We start from the raw sequence: 15,273 nt of genomic DNA, 5'->3' as shown, positions 1-15,273 counted from the left end.
TCCGCGGGGCCGAGGCACCCCTGGGAGGAGGGGTGTCTTAGTCAGTCAAGGGGTGCCGATGCAAAATACCAGAAAGGGGTTGGTTTTTATAAGGGTATTTATTTGGGGTAGGAGCTTAAAGATACCAGACCATAAAGCATAAGTTACTTCCTCACCAAAGTCTATTTTCACGTGTTGGAGCAAGATGGCTGCCGACGTCTGCCAGGGTTCAGCTTCCTGGGTTCCTCCCTTCCAGGGTCTTGCTTCTCTCTGGGTTCAAGGTTCCTCTGTTCCCAGGGCTTGCTTCTTCCTGGGCTCAGGGTTCCTCTCTTCCTGGGGCTGGCTTCTCTTTCCTCTGTGTGCTTACTTCCCGGGGCTCCAGCCTAAGGCTTCAGCATCAAACTCCAACATCAAAACTCCAACAACAGAAACCCTCAACTCTGTCCTTTGCCATGTCTTTTATCTGTGAGTCCCCACCCACCAAGGGGTGGGAACTCAACGCCCTAATGACGTAGCCCAATCAAAGCCCAAATCATAACTCAGTCACACCCAGGTACAGACCAGATTACAAACATAATCCAGTATCTATTTTTGGAATTCATAACCATATCAAACTGCTACAAGGGGAAAGGAGGTCTCCTCTAAAAGTGCCCATTGCCTCTGAAAAGCAATTGCTAACCCAGCCGCACATCTGCTCTTCCCCTGGAAGAGAGGACCAAGGAAGCTGCGTTAGTTAGTTCTGCTATTATTCTCAGCTTTACTATTTGTATTCGAAAGCACTGCCCTGCACATTGTCTTTGCTGATCATTGAATATCCTCGTGAAGTGGATGAGAAAAGTCTTAGCCCCGTTTCTCAGATGAGGAAAACCAAGGCCTGGAGAAGTGACTTGCTTGCATCCTATGATAAGGGGGTTAAGAAAAATGACCTAAAGCGAGCACCTCCTCAGCGCAGACTTGGGGCCAGACGCTTGGCGAGGGCGGGTGACAGCAGGGGATCCACCACTTGAGCACTTTTCTGTTTGGTCCGTTGGCTCGACAGTTACTGAAAGCACGTTTAAAAGACGGTAGAGGGGGTGGCGTGAGAGCGAGACCTGGAGAGTCGTTTCCGGGGAGCCCTTTTGCTCGGCTTGCTCCCACCCACGGCAAGCACAGCCGCGCCACACCTCGGCTTGCCTCGTCGGGGAACCAGCTCGGCCGCTGCTCCGGGGACACCGCGGGGGTCGCACACTGCCAGGCGTCTTCAGGGACGGGGGTGGACATCCTTGGAACCCCGATACCTCAAGTGAGGGCGGATGGAAGCACAGCCCGCTTTAGGTGGGATCTTCTCCGAGGCTCAGGGGCTTGTAGAGAAGGCATTTCTAGCAGCCCTTGTATAGGTGTTTATTGACTTTGCTTATTCCCCTTAGCTCTTCTTCCCAGGGCTGTACTCCAGTTCAAGACTTACCCACCAGGCTGCAGACTGTCTCCAAACCTTTCTGCAGAGCTGGTATTCACTGGAAGCCACAAAGCCCCCCGCGAGACGCCTCCCTTGTCTCCAGGATTGGCAGAGCGTGCCCACAAAGGCTGGTGGGAGGAAAGCTTTGTTCTTTGTTCAAGCTCTCACGTGAATCCCCTCCCCCACCGCCCGGTGTAGTCTGTCTGTTTAAGAGAAGTTTTGGGTTTACAGAACAATCGTGCATACAATACAGGGTTCCCATATACCACGCTGTTAGTAACACCTAGCATTGGTGTGGTACATTTGTTACAACTGATGAAAGTACATTTTTGTAAGTGTGCTGTTAACTATGGTCTAGCAACGGCACCTTATAGCATTCGTTTCCTTTCTTCTTTCTTTTTCCTGCAAGACAAGTAGTTTGGTGTGGGCAGGAGTCCCTGTCTAAAGGAACTGAGTGCCCCTCTCGCTTAGCACAGTAACTGGCCCAGGGTAAACATGCCGTAAACTCATGCATGCATGGATGCATGGATGGAAGGAGGGATGGAGGGGTGGAGGGATGGAGGGATGGGTTCACTCACTCATTCTTTCAACGAGAAATTGTAAGTGTCCCCTACGATCTGTACTAACAGCACCGATCATTCCCACAGTGGTGGTCAGCCCCTGCCTCGCCTAGTGGGAAGCAGAGGGGCTGAAGAATCAGAAGCCTCTGCAGCTGGGCTGGGGCCCTGCACCTCGATGCAGCTCTGTGCTTCCTGTGAAATGGAGAGGGCAGCGCTCAAGGAATAACGGCCGGCGGCCTGGGCAAACTTCACGGCTGGGAAGCGCGGGGGCGGTGGCCGCACCTGGGAGCTGGGTGGCCGCACGCGGCGGGTACCTGCCTGGGCAGCCCAGCTCCACGGAGAAAGGAGACAATGAGGCTGGGAGGGCTTGGGAAACTTTCCAAAGGGGGAGCACATCTTGCACAATGAGTGTTTTATAAAAACCAAGGACGAAGAAACAACGTAGGAAAGAAAATCTGAACGCAAAATAGATGCAAATAAAACCTACATTGGCTACTAGTTTTAAAAAAATGGAAAATGGCAAGTGCTGGAAAGGATGTGGAGAAATAGGCGCATTCATTCACTGCGGGTGGGAACGTAAGGTGGGGCAGCCGCTGTGGAAGCAGCTTGGTGGTTCCTCAGAAAGCTAAGTGTACAATTACCGCATGACCCAGCAACTCCACTTCTAGTTCCATCCCCCAAAGAGCTGAAAGCAGGCACTCGAACAGACGCTTGCACCCCGGCATTCACAGCAGCAGCATTCACAATTGCCAAAAGATGGAAGCAACCCAAGTGTTCATCAACCGAGGAATGGATAAACAAAACATGTATACATCGTATATCTACACAATGGGCTACAGAGCTGTTTAAAGCAACGAAGCTCTGATACATGCACAGTAAGCATGGCCCTTGAGGGCATCACACTGAGTGAAATAAGCCAGACACGAAGGACCAAAATTGTGTGAAGTAACTAATAGGAGATAATGAGAATAAGCAAACCCATAAAGCCAGAATCTAGAGTATAGGTTACCAGGGGACTGGGTGGTAGGGAAAAGGGAGTTAAGGCTTAAAAGGTACAGAGTTTCTATTTGGGACTATAGAAAAATTTTCGTAATAGATGGTGGTCGCGGCAGCACAGCATTGTGAATGCAGTTAACAGCACTGAATTAGAGAGGTTTGAAGCTACAGTGGTCACAGCAATTTTACCTTTGTACCACTTCTTTTCAAAGACCTTTCACATCCATGTCCTCCATTTGATGGACACAACAACCCAGGAAAGTCGGCAGACCGAGAGAGTAAAGTCACTCCCCCCAGGGCCGCACAAGCAGGAAGCGGAGAAACCAGGCGCAGAGCCTTGCCTTCCAGCTCCCTTCTCTCACCCCACGCTCCTGTGACGTGGCGCCTCTGCGTCCTGTTATCCCGGGAAAGGGGCTGGAACTGTGCCTCCCACCTAGAATCAGACTTCTGCGTACATCACAGATGGAGGTTCCCGCAGCCTCAGAGCCCGGTCTTGGCGCCCCGGGAGGGGTGAGGGTTGGTTGTGGGCAGGAATAAGCGGTGTATCTTCTACTCCCTTTCCAGGAATTTCTGATGTGCTTCTGGATCTGTAGTTTTGCCCCTGATCACAGAAGTGGGTCTGGGAGGAAGGCCATGCTCTCTGTGTGCTGAGATGCCTGACGCTTGTTTCTGAGGCCCCATAGATCCCTCCCAGGGGGTGCTCAGGGGCCTCCTCAACCTGGGGCTGGGTGAGAGGCGGCAGCCGCGGTAATCCCCCTGCCCGTCTCCGGCAGAGCCCACGTCACCCTAGCCCATAAAAGCCCCACGTAGAGGCGTGCAGCAATAGGCAGAGAGAGGGGGAGGTGCCCCGGTCCCGGCAGCCTGGAGCTGCTCGCCCCAGCTCTTACCCGGGCCTGGCTGCCCTGCGCGTTGCAGCTGGTGGGTGGAGGAAGCTGGTTCCAGCTCAGGGGGGTGCCGTGATGACGTCACGACGTACGGAGCCCTCACGCACCTGCCGATCCTTCCGGCAAGGTGGGTGGGCAGAGGGCACAGCCACGTGGGTGCCGGGGTAGGCACCTGAACGCAGGGGCACGGGCACACCTATTTGCAGACGGGCTGACTGGCCTGGTGCAAACACAGGGGACCCTCAGCAGCCGCTGAAACCGTCACGGCCACGGGTTTCATTTGCAGGAACAGAATACTCCCAAATAAAAGCCGGTTCATCGGCTGCTGGTTTAATCTGTCAACCTTCAGGAACAGCTGAGTAGATCAGAGACAAGAGGATGACCTTTGCAAGAGAACGGACCCTGATTCTACTGGTTCTTCAGTGACCGGCTGTGTGACCTTGGGCAAGTGACTTAGCTCTCTGGCCTCAGTTTCCCCATCTACACAACAGGGGTGGGAATCACAGTACCCTCCCTCCAGCGCCGCTGTGAAGATTAAATGCGATGACAGGTGTGAAGTGGCCCTCTCAGCGTCAATAAAGGGCCATTGTTGTTGTTACTGATGATTCTATTTTGCCCCAGCCCTGTGTTAGCTGCTGTGAAGCTCCTGCTCCCCACCGCCCCGCCTTACAATCTAGGAAGTAAACACTCAGGAAATAAAACAGAAAACACTCTACATGTGCTAAACCAAATGACACTGACTGGAGAGAAGGGGGAGCTCGGGAACCGGGGCCAGGGTAGGCCGCTCTGGAGAAGGCGGCCTTGCCCGTGGACAGGAAGATGGAGGAGGGGAGAGGTCGGAGCACAGGGGCAGGGCTGCTGGGACGAGCCAGAGTGCCCCCGCCAGAACGGGGGTGCCTGATGGGGCGGACGGGACCTCCCGGGACCTGCAGAGGCAGGCCTGCCTGGACTAGCCTCCCCCAGACCGCGGAGGAGTGACCCTGGAGGTGGATGTCACTTCAGCCCCTGCTCCTCCCGCCGCTCAAGGCGTCTCCAAAAATACAAGTAATAGGAGACGATGGAGAGCAGCTGGTGCTTGCGGAGCACCTGCGAAGCCCCGGGATCTGCGCTAAGCTTTTCACGAGCCTCACAGCATTTAATCCCCAAACCCCATGAAATGGTCAGCGCTCCGTTTTGTAGGTCAGAGAAGTGGCTTGTCCACGGCCGAAGCCCGGGACGGCCGTTCTGTGCTCCCCCGTCTCATCCGTAGACGCCTGAGGGCAGGGACCAAGGCCCCCGGTGCCTGACACGCGGGCCTGGCCCCAAGGAGGGCTTCAGTAAGTCCCTGTGGAACGGACAAGAGGAGCCTGTCGAGTGTAGGGCAGGGTTCTGGGGCCAGAGGACCAGAGGCTGTGGCAGATCACCAAGCGAGACCAGGAGACGGAGGCTCCGAAAGGCTCGGGAACGGGCCTGGGCCCAGAAAGGCTTGGGTCTCTGCAGGAGGCAGGAGGCACGACCGGCAGCAGCCTGCCTTGGGCCCTACCGTCTGAGGGCAGGGTCTATCCAGATGCCTTCTCTAGAATGCCAGTAAGAGCTGTCCTGGGAACCTGGGCGGAGTGGCCTTCAGGGCTGGGCTGGAGCTGGCCATTCAAGGAAGACGGAAAAACAGGTAGTCCGGCACGGTGTTCTGAAGACTCGCAGCTGGTACGGCGCAGGCGCTGGTCAGCTGAGACTGTCACGGGGCATCTGCTTTGAAAGTCATGAGCCCACTGGAGGCTGGATCTCGGGGAGGCCCAGAGGTTCCCCGAGAGAAAGAAGCGAGCAGGGAGGAAGTTACACTTGGCTGCTGTAGGAAGGGAAGCGTGTGCAGAGCAGTGGCTCGGTGACAGAACATTTCAAAATAACGACAAACGCTAGTTCTCTGCCCGTGTGGCCTGGGTGGATATGAGGCTGAAATATAGGTAAGAGAGTCAGCCACTTTTCAAAAGCCACTTGTCCTTTTTTAAGGGTTTTGTTAAAATGCAATAATATAATCCACAAATCTATTTACCTAGACACGTTGAAACTAATTTCTCCAAGTGGTAAGAGTGAGTGGGGCCCTGCTGTCAGCTCCTCCGCAGTGTACAACCCCCATTCTCACCTGACAGGCATGTGACTCTTCACTTACAGACCAGAGGCTGAGTGCCACTTAGCAAAGCTTATTTCTTTTGTAGAGAAAGTTAAGTTCTAATGCTTTTTCCTTGCACACAAGTGAATCATCTTGTGTCTGTCTTAGTTTGGAGGCCTGTGCGATGAAAGTGCCTCCATTTACCAACTTGTAAATCTGAGGCCTGCATTCACATTAGCTTCAGGACAACAAGAAGCTTCCAGAAGTGTTTTTTTTTTAATCCATGAAATTACCAGTTGCTTAAACAGTTATGCTTTTTCTCCAAATATTAAAGAAGTGAGTGGCAGTCGGCCAAGAGAAACACAGCCTTGCAGAGAGAGGTGGCCTGTTGGAAAGCCACAGCGGTCATTAACAAAGATGATGTCATAGTTAACTGCCGGGCCTCCTGGGATCCCCGGGGCCCAGGAGGGCGATGACGGTGTCTAGCACGCCAGCCACAGTCACCTGTCTGACGGTGTTTGGTGAACGTGCACAGTCGCCAAGGCCCCGCGTGGTTTCCTGCAGAAGGATCCGGGGCCTCTGCGTTGAACCTCGCGGGCCCATGGCCAACACGGGGGGTTTACGGACCGGGGCCTTTGGGCTTTGAGGAAGGGCAAGCCTGAGTTTTTATGTGCAGAGAGTACTTTGAGAAGTCTCTGTGAGTCAAACTTCCAAACAGAGTAGAGTCTATCATTGGACAGATTTTTCTTGCAGTTATAGCAGTTTCTTCTGGGTGTCACTGCGTCTAGGTCCTCTTATCTGACAGCAAGAAAATATGTGTGTGCATACTAACCCATGTGTATTAGTGAGTCAAAGGGGTGCTGATGCAAAATACCAGAAATGGGTTGGTTTTTATAAAGGGTATTTATTTGGGGTAGGAGCTTACAGATGCCAGGCCATAAAGCGTAAGTTACTTCCCTCACCAAAGTCTATTTTTACGTGTTGGAGCAAGATGGCTGCCGACGTCTGCCAGGGTTCAGGCTTCCTGGGTTCCTCTCTTCCCAGAACTTTCTTCTGTCTGGGTTCAAGCTTCCTTCCTTCCCAGGGCTTGCTTCTTCCTGGGCTCAGGGTGCCTCTCTTCCTGGGGCTGGCTTCTCTTTGCTCTGTGGGCTTACTTCCTGGGGTTCCCACTTAAGCCTTCAGTATCAGACTCCAATATCAAAAATCTTCCAACTCTTCCTTTGCCATGTCTTTTATCTGAGAGTCCCCACCCACCAAGGGGCAGGGACTCAATGCCCTAATGATGTGGCCCAATCAAAGCCCTAATCATAACTCAATCACACCCAGGTACAGACCAGATTACAAACATAATCCAATATCTATTTTTGGAATTCATAACCATATTGAACTGCTCTACCATGTATCACATATCTATAAATATTCCTATATGTAACCATCCATATCCATGTTAAGCTAACCATAAGTTTATACCAACGTCTCCAACTCTAATCCGTTACCTCATGGATCATTCTAGCCTCCTCCCCTGGCCTACCTGAAAAGCTTCCCTCTCCACCACGGGCTCCCATCACTCACCATCAACTTATTTCATTGTTCAGTTCCAGTGCACCTGTATAGCAGTATTAAAATTGTTAGCCCATACCCAGGTGAGAAACAACTTTATATACTAGAATATGGTGCCTCTGTGCAGCTCCTTTTGACTTGTCATAGCCAAGATGTCCAAGAAGACAGAACTAGTAAATGTAATTGTAATCCTAGATTGGATCCTGGCACACAAAAAGGACATTAGGCAAAAACTAAGGAAATTTGAATAAACTATGGACCGTATTTACAATATTGGTTTGTTAATTGCAGCAAGTATCGCATACTAATAGAAGATGTTAGTAATGGGAAATGGGGTGAGGGGATATCTGGGAGCTCTGTACTATTCTTCTCAATTTTTTTCCTTTAAATCTAAAACTGTTCTTTAAAAAGTCTTAAAAAAACAAAAACAAAAAATACAACAATACTGATATTTTCCCCATCTTTCCAACAAGGAAACTGAGGCTGAGTCAAGTCACAGCGACTGCCCCCAAGGTGGCCTGGCTATGCCAGTGGCAGCGGTGGGCTTTGGCTCCAGGGCCTTTCTTTCTGATTCCACTGACTTCTGCCTGCCTGAGACGGACCCTCTCTGTGCCTCGGCTTCCTGCACCTCCATGTGTGTTTCTTTCTTTCTTGTGCTCAGGGGATGGCCTTCACCCTTGAAGAAAGGCTGCAGCTTGGAATCCACGGCCTCATCCCGCCCTGCTTCCTGAGCCAGGACGTTCAGCTCCTCCGCATCATGAGATACTATGAGCGGCAGCCGAGCGACCTCGACAAGTCAGTGCCTCGAGCCCGCTCTCTCCCTGCCCCCTGGGCCGCCACACCTCCCGTTTCCTCTGGTTCCCCCCGTTCCGGGCCAGAAACCTCGAGAGCCGAGAAATCCCAGACCCAGCTCTGCCTTCAAAGGGGGTGGTGGTCTCCCAAGAGATGGGTCTTGTCACGGTCAGGGCACGGTCGTGTCCCAGGAGAACTGGGAAAGCAATTCAACTGAACACTGAATTTCAGTCCTGGGAATCCGGAAGGGCATCTGGGTCGGCCCTAGAAGGGCTGATGGGACTTGAGCCGTCGGCCGTGGGGGACAGGGAGGGCATTTCACTCCGAGAGGAGGAGGTAGAGCCAAGGCACGGAGTCATGAGTGCTAAGGACGTGGTACGTGAGCCAGGTGCCTGGGATAAGGGCCACGCAAGGGAGAGGAGAGAGGGACAGCCTGGGAAGGACCTGGCATGTCATGGGTTGGGGGCTCATGGGTAGCAGTTAGTAAACCTGCCTCCCCGCTAAGTGCTCCACAGTGGGGGCTGAGACACGAGGAGCCGAGTGGGAGTCACAGCTGTACTTAAGCAGGTTCCTCCCAGTCCACATGGCGATGACCTGGCAGCGTCAAGATCTGAACGCACATCATCTGGCCCCAAAGTCGGAACGTTTAGCCTCGCGGCTATGCCTCTGAGGGGCAACGGAGTCTAATGGCTATAAAATGAGTTCAAACGCTCTTGCTGCCACTTAATAGCAAAACTTACTTAGCCTTCTTGGGTCACGGTTTTCCCATCTGTACGATGAAGATATGGATGGTACCAAAGAGGGCTGTTGTGAGGATTAAATACATGAGCATTTGTGACGTGCTTAGAGCAGTGCCTGGCACGCAGTAGACAACATGTAAGAGTTGTCAAATAAATGCATCAGCTGTATGGGCCCTATAGCAAGACATGTGGGGAGAAGATACGAGTTTCCCAAGAGAGCGGCCGACCACCTCGGAGCAGAGCTTAGCAGCACGTCGTGGCCCCCTGACCCACAGTCCTTTAATTCCCCCACACCATCCTTGGCTTCCGAGCTAACTTCTGCCTTTCCCGAGCCCTAAGGGCCAAGGATATTATTCACATTAAACCCAATGCCTGCTGCAGTCCAGGACAAAAATTCTCTCCCTCTCGTATATCCCACCCAGATTGGGTCCAGCCATGTCAACCTGAAGAGCAAACCAGAAATGGCACAATGAACCCAATGAACCCCACCGTTAAAAGAGTCTAAACCTCCCCTTTGGTTAAACTCTCCAGGAAGAATTGAAGTGCAAAGTGAAATCCTATTTCCTAAAGCTGTTAAACTCTACAAGTTAAAGTCTAGAAGCCTTCCCACCCCCGTTCCCTCTAGCTAGACAGGCTTTGCTCTTACGCCTGGGAAAACATGCCAGGCTCAGGGACAAGGGAAGCACGTCCATTCCCAGGAATTCCAGAGGGCTTGCTCCAGGCACCGTATCGACTGCTTGGACCCACTCATTCCGGGGAGTCCTCACTTCAGCAGGTGCTTGAGGAAATGCTAAGGGGGCTTCCCAGATTGTTTTGCTGACAAATGTTTAATACCTAGCTCTTCAGGGGGAAAAAAAAAAAGCCCTGATTGGTAGCATTTGCCAATTTCCATGGTGTAAATATTTCCACCATGGCTGATTTCAAGTCACTAACTTGCCATCACTGGAACGAGACCTGGGTAAGGAAGTCCTGGCTGCACTGAGTGCACATCCTCCCTTCCTGTGGCACTTTCCAGAACACAGCTTTTAGTCCTAGACCAGTGCCTTTGGTGGGAGAGGAGGAGGTTGAGGCTTTCCCTAAAGTCCCACAGCTGGCAAATGGGAGAGCCAAGATTCAAACCCGTCACCTGAAGCCATCCAGGGGCACTGCCCCTATCGCACGTCTCCATCAACCCCCCCAGGGCAGAGCCCCAAGGCCTCGTAACTCTCCAACGTGTTCTCCAGGAAGGTCGGCTTTCCATCAGTTACACCTCCACCCTGGGTTTCTGCAGTTCTAGGAGTTTGAAAGGCTCTTTCACTGACTCAGTGATTTCAGGCTTCAGGGAATAAGGGAGAGAGAGATTCTTTTGGAGTCCTGAGATGGCTTGGTACTAAGCCACGTGTGAACTCTGCTTGTGACATTCACCAGCCCCGCGTGGTGGCAAAGACCAGTTCACACAGCTCGGAGGCTGAGCGTTCTCCTTGGCCCCACTCCACCCCCAGAGTGTTGTTATTCTCCTGACATCCACAATAGCCATATAATAATAATAGAACTAACAGCTTCGCTCAGGAGCTGAGAGCATCGATTCCACGTCAAACTGCGTTTGTCCAAATCCTGAACCTGCCTTGCGGCCTTGGGCGAGTCATTTAATTTCTGTGTGCCCTGGGCCCCTAGTCTATGAAACACAAGAGTTACAGTCCCTACCTTACGGGTAGTGGGGAGTCTTAAATTAGTTCGTAACTGTGGAATGTTCAGAGAAGGACCTTGGAGGGCTGCCAAAGCCCTTTCCCAGCCGGGCAAGGCAGGTGCTGCCCTCTGCGGTGCGTAGATGCCGCAGCCCGGGCTCAGGGGAGGTGGCGCTCGGCCGGAGGGCAGGCGCCGAGGGAAGGGGCCGGGGCCTCTTCTGCACTGCGCAGCTCCCGTCCTCTCTCCACCAGCCAGCTACGTGCCGTGGGCTCAGCTTGGCTTCTCCTCGCCTCTCTTCAAGGTACATCATCCTCATGACGCTGCAAGACCGGAACGAGAAGCTCTTCTACCGCGTGCTGACGTCGGACGTGGAGAAGTTCCTGCCGGTGGTCTACACACCCACCGTGGGGCTGGCCTGCCAGCAGTACGGCCTCACCTTCCGCAGGCCCCGGTGAGCGGCCCTGGGGGCTCGGGCGGGGGCGCCCCGGGGACGGGCAGGCCCTTCCTGCTGCGCTCGCATCCCGGGCCTGGCTAGGGCAGAGCCCCATGACGAGAGCTTGGATGGTCAGCATTTGCCCGGGAAGGTGACCCCCTAAGAGAGAAAGGAGCGGACCGCGAGGGGCTGGCAGCGCTCCTGCACCCCCAAATGGTGCACACCCAGCGTATCACCCAGAGCCGGCCTGAGGGTCCATCGGGCGGCTTTTCCCTCGTCGTCCACCGACACCCCCCTTCTCTGGTCCTCTCTAAGGTGTGGGCAGCTCTCCTGCCAACTCAGGCCCGTGAATAACGGAATGTTTGACACCAAAGACTCAGCCTTTTGTTGACTCAAAGAACCAGTATCCCTTCCCTTTGGGCTTGACTCAGATTCCACTTAAAATGTCATTTTATTAGGCAAAAATTTGGCACTGCATTTTCTTTCCCAGAGCCAAGGAATTCCAGGGCAGCGTTCTAAAGAGATCCCTTGTCTTTTTTTTTCCTTGCAAGGATTTCCAAAGGGTCCTCAGTGCAAGGTTCCTGGGAAGTATAAATGCGCAGTCCTGGCACTGATGCTTACCGAGCTGTCTGGGCTGATTATCTGGAATGTAACTTTGTGTTGGTCTGGGTTGGGATATGTAAATATACCATGCGCGTGCGCTGTGGTAATTTACATCGATAGGGAGTTCGTAAATCTGTGTTGACAGATCATGCATTGTACAAGCAACGTGTACGCACGGACCTAGAACAGCTTTTGTTAATTTGGGAAAGCCAGCTTCCTTCTGAAGCCAGTTGTTTGCGGCGAGCGCTGAGGCCGGGCCCGGGGAGCCCGTGCTCCTCTCCTCGCCAGGTCCTGCTGATGCCGCCCGCGGAGCGGAGCGCAGCAAACCTCGTCGTGGTGGGGGGTCCGGGTGCTGAGGCGGACACCGCCCCCTCCCTCAGGACAGCCCCCCCGTGGCCGCCCCCCCCACCAAGGCCCCGGGCAGTTCAGGTCCTCAGCCTGCCACTGGCAACGGGAAGGAGACCGCGTCCTCTCCACCCTGATACCAGTGCACGTTGAGCCCCGGGGAGCGACGTGTGCCTCTGAAAGGGACAGGGCCCTTCGTCCCCCTAGATCCTTGGCAGAATTGTCCCTCCAGTTCTCCCTGCTGCACGGGGCAGGGCAGCTCCTGCCATCTCCCGCCTCCAAGGCTTCCAGAAGCCTCCTGGGGCCTGGAGAGGGAAATGCAGCCCCTGGCAGAGCGTTGGAAGCCCGTCGCCCCAGCTCACACTCTGGGGTCCCCAACCGCAGCCGCACTCACCGTTTTCCTCCGCGGTGGCCTGGCTCGCCTGTCCCCTCCACTTCAGGTGCCCTGCCCCACCTGTCAACATTCCAGTCACCCTTCCAGCCCCCAGGTGCCAGCTTCGCTGTGGGGTCCTCCCTGCCCCCCAGGCAGAACCACTCACTCCCTCCTCTGCAGACCCACAGGCCATTACTCGGCGTCTCCTGTGCAGTTGTTTTCCAGGCCTTGTGTCTTTAATGATCTGTGTCCCAACCTTTCCTATGAGACGATAGATTCCTTGAGGGGGCAGGGAGCACGTCCTAGCCCTCGGGGTAGTCAAGATGGGCTCTTGGCAAGTGGCCGACACTCAGCTGGGAAGCAGCATTGCGTGTTGCGTGGGAAAAACGGAGTCTTTGCAGACACCTGAATTTTAATCCCCTCGACCTGGGCAAGGCGCTCATTCTCTCAGCTTTAATTGCCACGTTTATGAGATGGAGGTAATACTACCACCTGCCCCAGATAATCACGGTGAGGGTAAGATGAGACGATGTGGGGAAGGTACCTGGCACAGAATCAGACCTGGGTAAGCGTCGGTGTTTATTTTCCTTCAGTTACTGTTGTAGAAGGAAGGAAGAACTGATCAATGCAGAATTATAGGATCGTAGGTACTTTGCAATTTATACCAAGGTCTGCGTCACTGAACATGGAACACTTTTCACAGCCGAGGTAAACCAAACCCAGTATTACGCAGCCAGCTGACTTGGCTCTTCCAGGAGCCTGTTTCCTGAAGCATGGGCGCCTGGCTCGCTCCCTCCGCCGCCTGCAGCTGTGCGCTCCGGAGCTGGGAACCCACCCCACCCCCCGACTCTGTGGACCAGCCTTTGGCTTTTGGCTCCAGATACACTATTACCAGGGTCAGGACTCCGCACGTGCAACACGTCATGGAAACAGAGTGCCCTCAGCGCCCGTTCCAGAACCCGGGACTACACCACGGTGGAACACGCGTGACCGGACATCTGCAGAGCCACCGCTGGCTGCCAGGTTTCGCGTCAGGCCTGGGGGGTTGCCGCAAAGAGCAAAATGCGGTTCCTGACCTCAGGCAGTGCAGCCGTCCAGCGGGACACGAGCAGGCGCCTAAGTGCCCATGATAAAACGAGAGGCTTCACTGAGGCAGAGCATGGCAGAGCACAGGGGAGAAGAGCACTTATTTCCCCGAGGTGACAGGGGAGCTGGCCGTCCCAGGCTGAGCAGAGCGCCTCAGGTGGGGAGAGGGCGCGTTCCGGGGAAGAGCTTGATCTAACAGGCTTGTAGGTCCCAGGCGGTCGGCTCGCTGGGTGTCTCCCCTCCCCCTATGCCCAGCAAGGACGGGAAGGGGAGGGGAGCTAGGCCGTGGTATCGGTTGGCTCATGGACCCAGTGGTAAGGCTACGTGGATGCCAGCACCCCCATTTTACAGATGAGGGCCGAGGAGGCCAGAATGACTCAGCTGACATCAGAGGTGGGGGTGGCCAGAATGCTGGCTGTGGCCATCAATGAAGGCCTCACCAGAGAGGGGCCTTTGAGCTAGGCCATGGAAGAGGAATGCAAGTAACTGAGGGAGAAAAGCATCTGTCTACAATGCCCCAAGCCTATCCCCCCCACTGCTGGAATCTGTGGCCTCTGGAGCCTCGTGGTGGGTGACAGCAGGAGAGTGAAGGGCTGGAGCAGGCCAAGTGACCGGTGGTTCTGCCCAGCGAAGGGCAGGCCACCGATCTTCTCACCCCCCAGGGGGGCTGGGTCAGTGGGCAGCCGTTTCAGACTCGGGAGCCGGGCCCCCCGGAAGGGCCCACCAGGGGGATCTGATAGGCAGGGGCCCGCTGTAGAGCTGCGGGTCCGTGGGGTGGACACAGGGCCCCACCAACTGCCTGAGCCCAGGGAACCCGCCCGCCCTGGGCGGGGCTAGAAGTGTGGAAAACAGGCCTGCAGCCGTCCCGGCAGGTAACTCCAGGTGAACTGGACCCAGAAGAAAATCACACCACCAAGAGCTGACTGCAGGCCAGGTGTTCCTCCAGAGTCTTTCCATGGAGTAACTCATTTTCATTATCTGAGCCACCTGGGAGGTACCAGGCTCATCACATTTGCAGGCGAGAAAACGGAGGCCCACGGAAATGACGTGCCTAAAGTCGCACAGGTGATAACTGGCAGAGCCGGGACTCACACCCTCTCACCTGGGCAGGTAACCGTGTGCATTTGGTCGGCAAGCGGGCAGTGTCCTTGTGGTGCCAGCAGGGTTTGCACCGGGAGCTCAGGCAGCTGCTGTTTCCGGAGCTGCTCCGGGAGCCCTCAGCCTGCCCGCAGGGTGAGGATGGCCTGGGGCGTCAGACAGGTGCAAGCCGGGAAGGCCCCGGGCCGGTGGGTGGCTGGGGCCGCGGCGGGGCAGGCTGGCCTGGCCTCCGGAATCAGTCCCTCACACTCCTGGTACAAATGTCCCACAAGTGTTCTGCACGAATCCTTCTCAGACGACGGCCTCCTTAAGGCTGTGACGTGGGACCTGCGGAGGTGCTGCTCCAGGTTTCCGGGTGGCTGCTTTCCAGGTGTCGATTCCACAGCTGCCTTGCTCCTGAGGGAACAGAAAGCTCAGGCTCCACGCAGCCCTCTGCTTCTCAGAGGCCTGGAAGGGCCCTGTCTGAAGGCAGGACAGCCCCAAGGCCCAAAGGGAGAGAGCCGGGTCCTTCCCAGCTTCTGGAATGATGAGCATTCCTGCCAGGATCCCTGGAAAGGACCCTGTGAGAGAACCTGGCCCCACCAAAGCTAGGTAGGTCCAGCTGAGGCTGGAACGGAACGCTCACCATGCCCGGGGCT

At 54.8% G+C, this 15,273-nt stretch overlaps 1 protein-coding gene across 1 annotated transcript in view; it reads left to right on the top strand.

The window, feature by feature from the left end:
* The window catches only part of ME3 (malic enzyme 3), a 191,284-nt gene that overhangs the window by 84,460 nt on the left and 91,551 nt on the right, over positions 1 to 15,273 (top strand). Inside the window, exons 2-3 of the mRNA XM_004455255.3 lie at positions 8,162 to 8,295; positions 10,999 to 11,148. Of these exons, the coding sequence (XP_004455312.2) occupies positions 8,162 to 8,295; positions 10,999 to 11,148 (284 nt within the window). The remainder of the gene's footprint in view (positions 1 to 8,161; positions 8,296 to 10,998; positions 11,149 to 15,273) is intronic.

The sequence above is a fragment of the Dasypus novemcinctus genome, chromosome 10, assembly GCF_030445035.2.
Source record: "Dasypus novemcinctus isolate mDasNov1 chromosome 10, mDasNov1.1.hap2, whole genome shotgun sequence".
Lineage (NCBI taxonomy): Eukaryota > Metazoa > Chordata > Mammalia > Cingulata > Dasypodidae > Dasypus > Dasypus novemcinctus.
The sequence above is the reverse complement of the archived record's forward strand: the minus strand, read 5'-3'. Positions and strand labels throughout refer to the sequence as shown.